Source organism: Delphinus delphis, chromosome 1, assembly GCF_949987515.2.
Source record: "Delphinus delphis chromosome 1, mDelDel1.2, whole genome shotgun sequence".
NCBI lineage: Eukaryota > Metazoa > Chordata > Mammalia > Artiodactyla > Delphinidae > Delphinus > Delphinus delphis.
This window is the reverse complement of record NC_082683.1, coordinates 73,953,152-73,965,176: the sequence shown is the minus strand read 5'-3', so window position 1 is coordinate 73,965,176 and position 12,025 is coordinate 73,953,152. Positions and strand designations below refer to the sequence as shown.

The following is a 12,025-nucleotide window of genomic DNA, read 5'->3' as shown; positions in this document are numbered from 1 at the left end:
CTTGTCTCCTTATCAGGTCAGCTCCCCTGTACATTGTCCCATGCTGCAACTCTTTTCAAAATTTTCAACCCCATCAAAGATATCCCTTTTGCATTGCCTCACAACCCTGCTCCATGCTGATGACAGCTTACGTGATACGTAGATTATTTCATGCCTACAGCTTAATATGTTCGTGTCTAGGTAAGGTGCAGGCCTTCCTAATTCAAAGGAGTGACTCCAGCAGAAAGAAGTTCAGATCCTTGGGCAGGCTAGCTGGGACCTGTCAGTCTTTACGATTACACCAGGCAAATAGCTGCTGACCTCACACCTTTTCTTAGATGCTGTAGAGCCCTTGATATAATAGTTAGTGAGGTACTGAGGTACTGTAGGTCCACGCATACGGTGCTTAAAGAGGAATCTGGAGGTGGAGATGGTGTTTTCTTACTATTGCAGTTTATGATTTCCAGCTGTAGCCCTGAGTTAGACACTACAATTAGGTCTAGGCTGTGGTTCTAGCTAGTACGCCTCTGCTTTAAATTTTATCTCATAACTCCTTGGCAGCAAAGAATTTCAACTTTCCAAAGCTGGCCACAAATTTGAAACAAGTGTCTAAAAGCAGTTGTTAGAGTCAAAAGATACGGCGGTAGTAACAACTGTGTTAAATGAATCATTTGTGGAATGCTTAACTGCTCATCATCTATTTGAAGTTTCTCAGTGTTTCTTGTTTTCTGCAGTAAAAATAAGTCAGGTTTTCTCAAGGTATATATTTTCATTCCTTTCACATATGTGACAATCTATTTTCTGAATTATTGGACTTCTAAAACACTGTGGGTAAATGAGTATGAATTTGAATGCAAACCACATCTGGAGGTGTTATTTTTAAATTATTGAATAAATTCTTTAGTATCATAAGAGCATTTTCACTTGAGTATTCTATTAATATGTAACTTACACATTGTAATACTTCTAACCAAGAATAACTATTAACTTTAAAATTTTACTTTTAAAATTCTTTTCAAATAAGAAGAGAGCTTCCATAGGATGAGGTTCCTAGCCTGATTTTTATATAGAGTTGTAATTTTCTATTTTAGTAAAACAGACAGCCCTGTGGCTTAGTAGGTTAGCATTATTGCTGGTGCCCTGCTGTTTTTTCCTGGATTAAAAACAAAGAATAACAGAGTGAACATATTTAAAATATATCCTCTTGTTTGATGAAATGAGTAGCCCGTGTGCCAAAGTGAGACTATTGTGTGTGAGGGATTGCTTTTATCACTATGGATGTTTTATTTATGTGCCACTCACATGTCAAGTTTTCTTTTTAATTGTATGTGTGAATTTTTAAACAGAGGAAAATAAGGCTAACTAGATGGAATAGAAAAGTATGAGTCCTAAAGAACAGGAGTCATACAACTTGAGGTCTGAATCTTCTATACATCTCGTCTGTCACCTAAACCCCAAGAACTATCTTAAATATATTGCAGTGAGGGGCCCTTCTCCCATATGGACTGGTATTCTTTCCTATAATGTGTATATCTTCTTTCATATAATGTAGCCATGAGGTGTTAACCAGAGTATTGTTTGAAATGTTTTGAAAACTTCCAGATAAGGGGGATGGTGGTTGTAGATTATTTCAGCCTAATATTGACTAGGGAGTTTGAAAGATTTTTGATTTCACTTGTCACCAATATTTTCAGTTGTAATTGTCTCTTCTGAAGTGTTAGACATTCCTTAACTTGATGTTTCTGATTACCTTAAATTGCAGTCATTAAATATCATTTCAGTACTTAACTGAATATTCTAGTGTATGATTCACTAGACTTTAGAAACTTGTATCGAATTCATGATACTGGTTTTTGAGTACAGCACTGAAACTAGTTGAATTACTAGAGGAAAGCTCAGTGGTAATCTAATTGGACTATTAGTGAGTCTCTTAAACAGGTACTGAAAGAACATAGAATATCATTAAAATAAAAAAAAACAATTGCTTCTTATCAACATAACTGACCTGTCACGTGGCACTAGAAGGATGTTATATTTGTTATTCAAATGTAATCATCTGGAAGACATTCACTCTTAGTGGCTGACACATGGCAGGTGGTTGCCTAGTAAGTATTTATTAATGAAAGAACATATGGCTTCAGTTCCACCTACTGCCGATGACTCCCAAGTTAACATTTCAATTTGGAGCTCTCAGAGTTCTGACCCACATTTCTGGCTGCCTTCTACTCTTCTATGCCTGGAGGAGCCACAGATATTCTAAGTGCCCAATGCCTAAAACTGAATCACCATCTCTTCCTTCTAAGCCTGTCCCTCCTCTCTCTCCCGCTTGGTTATCAGAATCCCACTACCCAGTCACCCTGGATTCTTTCCTCTCCCTCACTTCCTAGATCCAGTTGTTTATACATCAAGTCTTACAGGTTTTCCTCCTTACCACCTTGCTGACCTGGCTACATCTCACCAACTCCATCAGATCCTTAGACTTTCCACCTGAATTTTAGCTGGTCTTCAAAGGAGTCTCTGTGCCTAGGTCAGTGGTCCTATACTTCACCCTACTAAAGCATTCCCCAGGGAGCTCGTTAAAACCGGAGATGCCCAGATCATACCTTCATCAGTTTCTCATTTGGTAGGTCTGGGTGGGACCCAGAAATCTGAATTTCAAGCAGTCAGCCCAGGTGACTGTGATGCAGGGGGAGCGTCACATACCTGCATTCCATCCTGAGCACTCAGACACAGCTTTGCTTTAAAATATAAGACTTATCCATGCTCTTGACTAAAAATCTTCCAAGAACTACCATTCTACAGCAGTCATTTTCAAACCTAGGTCAGCGAGGTTCCCAGGGGTTCCTCAGAAGTGCCTCAGTGTATGTATGTGTAGTGGGGGCGGGGGGAGTACTGTAGTGTGAAGGTGGGAGTGAATTCTCCAGGAAGATCTTTAGTCAACTCCCCACACCTCATCTCCTTCTTTAGTCAGAGCAGCTCTGATATTGAAGTTTAACAAGAGATTTTCTTTGGGAAGTCATCCTCTACTTAAAAAGAATAATAATGATCTATAGAAGTAGGTTTCTTTTTTTTTTTTTTTTTTGCGGTACACGGGCCTCTCACTGTCGTGGCCTCTCCCCTTGTGGAGCACAGGCTCCAGACGCGCAGGCTCAGCGGCCATGGCTCACGGGCCCAGCCGCTCCGCGGCATGTGGGACCTTCCTGGACCAAGGCACGAACCCTTGTCCCCTGCATCGGCAGGCGGACTCTCAACCACTGTGCCACCAGGGAAGCCCTCAATTTTTATTTTTTAATCAGGACCCCACAGTGAGAAATAATGTACATTCTCTATCATGGCCCAATACATACATATATTTTTGTGTGTAATTGAAACAAGTTTCATGAAACATACCATTACTATACTTGATGTATCCTGATGTTTTCTGTTCTATTTTATTTTTTAGAAAAAAGCTGGTTGCAACCTACTAAACTGATTTCACAAGCCACTGATGAGTTGCAACTGAGCCTGAAAAACCTCAGCTCTTAACCTTTCTCATTAGGTTTCCTTTATGAACTGTGGAACCTAGAAATATTTTCTTAATCCTCCCATGATGGTGTATGACTCATACCATTCTAGGTGCTTGGGAGAGAGGTTAATTCATTACATACCATGGATACCTGAGGGCATTCACCTGATGAACTCCTGGTTGAAAAAGACTTATGGGGTGTGATCTATGCAATAAATCCAAACTCCTGAGCACTGCCCAAAGGGCCCTTCCGGGTCTGACCCATGTTCATCTTTCAGACTTCATCTTACTTCCCTAGTCACCTTCCTGGGTTAAAACCATCCTAAACTGTTTGGAATTCCCCAAGTACATCATTGCTATTTCTCACCTCTGCACAGTCATTCTTGACCTTCAATACTCAGCTCAACTGAGTGTCATTTCACCTGAAACCTTCCTGGACAGTAATCAGAATCATCACATCCTGGTCCCCTGCCTGTCAGTGCCCGAAGGGCAGGACAGCGCACTGTTTGCATCAGCAAGTGCTGCAGCTAATGCGTTACCTGGCCCCATGTGGGCTCTTAATAAACTTCAGTTATGTTCAATGGACTCATCTTCTCTGCTACTGAGTATGGAGCTCTATACTTCATTCTGAGGACACAGACAGGTATGAGGCACAGCCTACATGCTTAGGAAGCTTGCAATGGGCCCAAGAGACAGGACATATATATTAAAAACTACCTCAGAACAGCACAACGGTCAAGAGTTTGCATGGGGGAATCAGGCCTGGGCTCAAATTCTGACTCTTCTATTTGTTGGCTTCTGACTAAACCTAGGACAAACTCTTGAGCTGTTCTGAAGTTCAAATTCATCATACGTGAGACGGAAAATAAGAGTGGCAACTTCACAGGGCCATGAGTTTTAAACAATGGGTGTATGTAAAGCTCTAAGCACACTGCCCAGCCCAGAGCTCTTGGGAAATGTTAGAGTGGAATTAAGCAGGTAATATGCCCAGTGCCATGTGGATGTTGTAAGTGGAAAATGCCACGGGAGTTGAGAGGAGGGAATGGTCACTGTGGGTTGGACATATGGGAAAGGTCCAGTGGAGGAGCTAAGCTTAGAATGAAAAGTAGACCTTAGATTAGGAGCCAGGAAGGCATTCCTGGCAGGGCGAACCAGAGCGCCAACCAAGGCCAGTAGAGGACAGTATATGCCTTGCCTGTAGACTAGTTTCCCTGCTAGTGTTTGTACATTTCATTTATGCATAAGATGTACTCAAACATTCTTTCCAAATAGAAGCTGAAGATATTGATCTGAAGGTGATTTTCTTGTTCTAAAGAATTCTGCCCCCTTTCTCTTTCCATGACTTTTTGCCAAGTGTGTATGGAATCTACAGTTTTGCTGACAGTATCAGCTTGATTAAACCATTTTGGTCAGCATAGAAAAATGGTTTGTAAAACTGACCATGCATCATAATCACCCAGGGAACTTTTTAGTCCTACAGATTTCCATGTACCACCCCAGACAGTCTGACCATTGGTTCTGGTCTAGGACCGGGGGATCTGTATTATTAAAAAGCTCCCCTGGGAATTTGATGGCCTGCCAGCTTTGGGAACTGGTAGCTCAGAGAATTCATCTTAATCAGTTTTTAGCCATACTGTCTGATAATGGTGTCTGGGAAACCAATACGTCAAATTTGTTTGAATTTTATGGGGAGTTGAAACTCATAGTTTGTAGAATTTAGCAGTTTTCTACTTGGAAAAGAGTTCGGAAGCCACTTAACCCTCTCTCTCTCATTTAGGAAAAATCTCTTCCCTTTGTACATCTCAGGATGATCTGGGCAAAATAAATACCCTGGCCGAGGGAGGCTCTCTGTCTGCCGAACAACAAATTCCTCTCCTAATAGCTTCATTTTCTTAAAAAGAAGTCTTACCTTCAAATTCTGCCTTTTGGTACTTTTCCGCTTGTCTCAGGGTGACCTTCAAGGTAAGTCATGCTTCTCTCTATGTGATGGCCCTTCAGGTCTTTGGGGATAGTTAACATAATGTGGTTTTCCTTTGCCTTTTCTTTTCCAAGAGAAACATGCTTGATTTCTTCTATCAGTTCCCAGATAGATACCTTTAGATCTGCTCTTACTTGTTAATGCCTGATTTAGGGGGGAGGGGGGAAGATCCAGGCTTGGCATGTGTCTCTTTGAAAGCCTTGTTTGGTCCCAGCTGTCTTGGTCTGAGCATTGAGTTTAAATACTCAAAAAACATTCATCTTAGTTTTTTCCTCTAGAATTTTTTGGAAATTGATAAGGGACTGACTGGTATATATTTCTCAGGATGTACCCTCTGCCCCTCTTTTAAGAACTGGGACAGACAGAAACATTTGTATGTTTCTGACATCTTCCACATTCTCCAAGTATTCTCCAAAAAGACGGATTCCCAAGGCCAAAACCATTCCTGACATTTTCTTCTCTTTTAAATGTTTTTGGGGACCTCATATCTGCTGCTGCTGACATACAGTAAAAATCCCCAATGAATGAGATGTTTAGATAAGCTGTGCCCCCGCTCTGAGATGTGTTTGGAGGTAGAGCTTGGCCGCTGGTGGAGGAGTTGGGGAGCTGCAGTTTCCCAGGGTTCCTGCTTGGAGTGCAATCATCACTTCAGACGGCACCGCTGAAGTACCCATCAGCAGCGCAGTGTGTGGCGGCTGTTCTGTCAGAGACTTGCCTTTTGTTGTTCTTGGAAACGGTGTAAAGAAAAGGTCAGCAGATTTTTTTTTTAATAAATTTTATTTATTTTTGGCGGCGTTGGGTCTTCGTTGCTGCGCGCGGGCTTTCTCTAGTTGCGGTGAGGGGGGGGCTGCTCTTCGTTGCGGTGCGGAGGCTTCTCATTGCGGTGGCTTCTCTTGTTGCGGAGCGCGGGCTCTAGGCACGCGAGCTTCCGTAGTTGTGGCACGTGGGCTCAGAAGTTGTGGCCCGCGGGCTCTAGTGCGCAGGCTCAGTAGTTGTGGTGCACTGGCTTAGTTGCTCCACGGCACGTGGGATCTTCCCGGACCAGGGCTCGAACCCTTGTTCCCTGCTTTGGCAGGCAGATTCTTAACCACTGCGCCACCAGGGAAGCCCCAGGTCGGCAGATTTTTGTTGCTCTTCTTACCTGTATTTTTGTTGAAATTCTTTCTCCTTTCTTTCCTCCCCTTCCCTTCCTTCCTTCTTTCCTTCTTCATCGTTTTCGCTTCCTCCCTCCCTCCCTCCCTTCCTTCCTTCCTTTGCCAGAAATTCTTTCTGTTAGCAAAGCAAAGAATGACTTGGTTGTGATATACTGTATGCAGTTTCACAGTCAGGTATGATATTCTATGAACGGGACTTTAAAGGTCAGAAGTACCCTCCCCCCTTCCCCATCACTTACTTTAGAAATAATATCCTTTGCAGCTCACTGCTGAGCAGCCTAGCATATGAACAGGAGCACAAGCCCTACTGCCTGTTCAAATCCTGGCCCTTCCACTTATCATGGCTTTGAGCAGGTTACCAATTTCTCTGTGGTTCACTTTCCTCAGGTTTAAAATGAGGGTTTTATATATATATATATATATATATATATATATATATATATATATATATATATATATATATATATATATATATGTATGTATATATATATATGTATATATTTATATATTTATATATTTATATATATTTATATATACCTATTTCCAAGGGTTGCTATGAGGATTAAATGGTTAATTCATATAAAATGCTTACAACAGTGCCTGGTGTATAACCATTGCTCAGTGAAAAGTGTGTCAGTGTTGACTGAATGAATTATTTTATGAAATTCAATGCAAAAGGAAAGTGTATGTGAAGTACCACATTATGACAAACAGGGCATCAATTTGAAGATTTATTTAGAGTGTTTAGGTCCCCTGATTAATCCAAACTAGAGTTTTATGCTAGGGAAAAAAGCTTTAATGATTTTTAAAAATCCAATTTTAAAAACAGTCTTTAGGAAAACATATTGGCAATTTACTTTTATCCTTTTCTCTGTTGTGTGTGTGTGAAATATATCGTTCAAACAAAATTATATAAGATATATGTAAAGTTTAAAGAATAACACTTAAAAGAATATTAAAAATTTAAAACACCTGTGCACTTGCCACCCAATTTAATAGAACATTTTCAGTGTCTTTAGAACCTCCTTTGTGCCCTATCCTGGTGGCCCCCTCTCTCGTAGAAATAACCATATTATAAATTTCATGTTAATCATCTTGCTTTTCTTCATGGTTTTATCACATATGGTTATAATATTAGACATCAAATTATTTAGATTCACTTTTTTAACTGTACAATTAACATTGATTTTGTTTATTAGTATACCGTTGACCCTTGAACAACAGGGGTTTGAACTGAGCGGGTCCATTTATGTGCAGATTTTTTTCAGTAAATACATGCTACAGTGCTACATAATCTGATCTGAGGTTGGTTGTATCTACAGATGTGGAATCATAGATACGAGGGCCAAATGTAAAGTTATATACGGATTTTCGACTGTGCAGGGGTCAGCGCCCCTAACCCCTGTGTTGTTCAAGGATCAACTTATCTGGATTCATTTCCAGCATCTTAATTTTTTCTTTATCCCATTTTTCTATGTTTCCCTCCTTTCTTACGCATTGAGACTTTTTTTTTTCCTTTTCTTTACTTGCATCCTTCCCCCTCCATTGGTTTGGAAGTTATATACACTATTAAATTTTGACATGCGTATTTAACTAAGTATAAAGTTTATCAGTATTTCTCCCTCCTACCCATTAAAACAAAAACCTTGGAACACTCCCACTAGGATTTCTTTGGAATTCTGCAATCTCACACAGAAAGGACTCTTCACGTCAAAGTTGGTAGCTACAGCTTTTGATGTCTGCTTTGTTTAGTTCTTCCCTCCTGACAACATAGTAACCCTGTCTCAGAAATGGCAGAGAGAACAAAAGTGTTACTTCTACGGGAAATACAGACCGCTGGAGCTGGATGCAGCCTTAAAGGTTATCTAAATTAGTGTTTTTCAAACTTTTTGACTAATCCCAGCAGTCAAAAATAATATTTTATTTTATAACCAATGCACACATAAATATAGTATATAAAACTGAAACAAAAGTTTCAAGAAACAATACTTCTCTTGGTCTGTGTAATATACTCTGAGCTATTCCATTCCATTTGCATTTCCATTCTTTCATTAAAAAAATAAAAAGAAACTTTTCCAAATCCATTAAATTGATTGCATACTCACTAAGGTGCCTTGGCCCACAGTTTGAAAAACCCAGAACTTGCCTAACATCCTCAATTTACAGTTTAGGAAGATGAAGCCCAGACCGATGACATGGATCTCCCAGAGTTGTACAGTAAGTGAAGAATTAGGACCCAAATCCCTGCTATTTTATCTCTAAGTTCACTTCTTTCTTCACATATGTCAGCCAAACCAAAAATAATACAGAATGGAGAAAAAAGGGGGCCATTGGAGAGCTGTAGTTATGAAATGGGAAGTGAAACCCCCTGAGAACTCCTGCACGTCTACTTTTGGCAGATGTCTTTGACAGAGCATCTCATGATAACCACTGCTGAGTGAACCCAGCACGGTATTAGACACCACTTTTCATTACCTCTGACTCTTAACAACCACTTCGTAAGTCGGGATCATTATTCTTATTAAACAAGGGAATGAAGGCTCAGAAGAGTAATTTGCCTCACTAGCAGTATGTAAGGTGAGGGGCTGGGCGTAGCTGTCTGACCCCATAGCTCACGGAGTTTCATGGCCTCATACTGCCTCTTTATAATTCTTGACTTGCTTATTATTATATCTCTCAGAAGGAAGATAAAGCACCAAGAGGAATACTGTCCAGGTCTGACTCTAACCAGGAAGAGTAACTAGTTGGTGATACGGTTCACAGACTCGCTTGTTCATTCTATCTCTCCCATTAGCCCTTTTGTTCCCGCACCGCATGGTCTTCGCCTCATTCACTGTCTAGTACAGTTCTTGGCACATTGAAACCTCACAATGACTATTCAGTGGATAAGTAAGGGCATTCAGAAATCAGAAGGACTTTGGGAGAAAGAAACCACGTCCCAGTATGGAGGCAGGTCCCATAGTGGCCCAGTGTACAGCCTGTGGAGGAAGACTACCTAGGTTCAAACTTCAATGTCCCTTACAAGCTATTGGCCTGTAAGCAAGTTACTGAACTTCTCTTGTGCCTCAGTTTCCTGAGGACGATAATGATGTCTATTTCAGAGTGTGGTTCTATGAGTTAATAAAGGGAAGCGTTGATGTGTTAGCTGTCATTGTTATCTGTTGTTACGATGACTAAGTAGGGAAATTGAACATGTGTCTCATATTTTAGGAAAAACATACCAGAAAGTTTGAGGTAAGCTAAGTATGATCATGTGGGTAGAGACTCAGAACAGACCCCCCTTCATGTGCCATTGGTGCTAAAATTATGCTAAATAAATAAATGTGCTAATAAAAAGCACACTGATATCTCATCGTGAAAGAGAAAGATTTGTTTCTGACAAAAATATCTCGGCCTAGAACAGATTATTAAGCAGATGGCCTATGACTATGTCAAAAAGAATTTAGTGCTTACTTGGCAGCAACATGGATTTGTAAAGAATACAGTTTTTGAGCAGGTGACTTGATTAAAAGCCTAGGAGACTCCCATAGATGCAATGCATCTTATTTTCAGGAGAGCATTTGGAACGTCTGATTTGGAGAACAGCAGAGTGCAGGGTTAAGTGTGTGAGGCTTCCCCACATAGACCCTGGGATCTGGCCTCAGTTTTCTCACCTGCAGAGTGTGGATAATGACTGCACAGCCTCCTAGTGTGATTTGGAGAACAAACAGAAATAAGGTCCGTGTTGTGCTCAAGAAGTAAGAGATAAGTGTAAGCCCCTACTTACGGTACCTGGGTAAGCAGATAAGAAGGTGAAGTGGAACGTGGTTAAGAGTCTGTTTGCTTCTAAGAAGCCCAGTCTCAAATGCTCAGAGGAAGGCTGGAAGTTTGCTTTGCAGTTGTCAGAACAAATCCTCAAGGTCCCTTGACACCACTGACCGAAGACCGGGCGAGAAGAAACCCAAATAATTAGCCTGAGGTCTGAGTGCCTGTTGCTTCCTCTCTCTCCCTCCAGGGGCCTTTGTCGTGTGCTGGACACCAGGTCTGGTGGTTCTGCTGCTCGACGGCCTGAACTGCACGTGGTGCAACGTGCAGCATGTGAAAAGGTGGTTCCTGCTGCTGGCGCTGCTTAACTCCGTCATGAACCCCATCATCTACTCCTACAAGGATGAGGACATGTACAGCACCATGAAGAGGATGCTCTGCTGCTTCTCACAGGAGAAGAACCCAGAGAGGCGGTCCTCCCACATCCCCTCCGTGGTCCTCAGCCAGAGCGACACGGGGGGCAGCCAGTATATGGAGGATAATAGCAACCGAGGCCAGGTCTGCAACAAGAGCAGCTCCTAGGCTTCAATGTCCCTCTGCCTGGCCCAGCCTTCGTCTGGGAGAACTGTTCAGAATGGTTACCTGTCTCCAACTAAGCCCGCGTACAGTGTTATTTGAGCTCTGAATGAATCATTGGGAAATTTTTTTTTAAATTGTTTTTCATCATTTAAAAGCATGGGCAGGAAAGAGAGGATACGATGCATTTAGAGAAAACGCACAGAAAGAGGGAAGGCAGCACGGTGGATTCCTGCCTGACATCCTGTGAACCCCTAGGAGCATCGCCCACCAGGCCATGCATCCCGGGCTCTGCCACCGTCTTGTAGCCATTCTCTTTGTGTTTCCAAAGGATGCTGTTAAAGGGCTTAGGCCAAAATAAATAAAAATGTTACTTGAGCCACCTTATGTAGCTGCTTGGAAAGCCTATGTAGTTCTTTCTGCATGCATTTGAAATTTTAAAAAATGCCTCAGCAGTGATGTTTTTCTCCTCAAACAAATCATGGCCAGTAGCTAGGTGTTCAATAGGAATCTCAGAATAACAAACCAGTCAGGGCTCCAGATTAATTTACTTGATTTTTAACTGAAAGAACGTTCTGAGGAAAAAGATTTACTTTGAAGTAATAACAAAAAAGGTAAACGTTAAAAACTCTTCTTGCGGGAAAAAGAAAAAGAGGCTTTGATGTGGTCCTCTCAGTGTGCGTGCGTGTGTATACACACCTGTATATTTACACACTTCGAATTTGTATTTAAAGACATCACAGACAGTGATGGTGAAATAAATTCACTGACCACCCAGACTTTCCAATCTAGGACTACAGTTGTAGAAATGACCTGTTGTGCTCTAAAATAGAAAGAGGTGATTTGTTTGAAAACAGACATTCAGCAGGGTAAAAAAGTATATTAGCATGCGGGCTGAGTTCCTTGCATATAGGATCAAATTTGAGCTTAAATGAGTCTTTCCAGTTCCTTCCATGCCACTGGTGTCTTGTCAGATTTAGTATTTAGAATAATTTTCACACCTCATATTTTATCCACAATTATTGACATGTTTCCACTACTTGTTTTACTTGTGGATTGAAGTTTGAGCTGGGTTCTATTTAAAAGTTT

General features: G+C 41.2%; 1 protein-coding gene across 1 annotated transcript in view; it reads left to right on the top strand.

Moving 5' to 3' along the window:
• The window catches only part of LPAR3 (lysophosphatidic acid receptor 3), a 69,664-nt gene extending 58,274 nt beyond the window's left edge, over positions 1 to 11,390 (top strand). Inside the window, exon 3 of the mRNA XM_060006262.1 lies at positions 10,611 to 11,390. Within this exon, the coding sequence (XP_059862245.1) occupies positions 10,611 to 10,942 (332 nt within the window). The 3' untranslated portion in view covers positions 10,943 to 11,390. The remainder of the gene's footprint in view (positions 1 to 10,610) is intronic.
• The last annotated feature ends 635 nt before the right edge of the window (positions 11,391 to 12,025 follow it).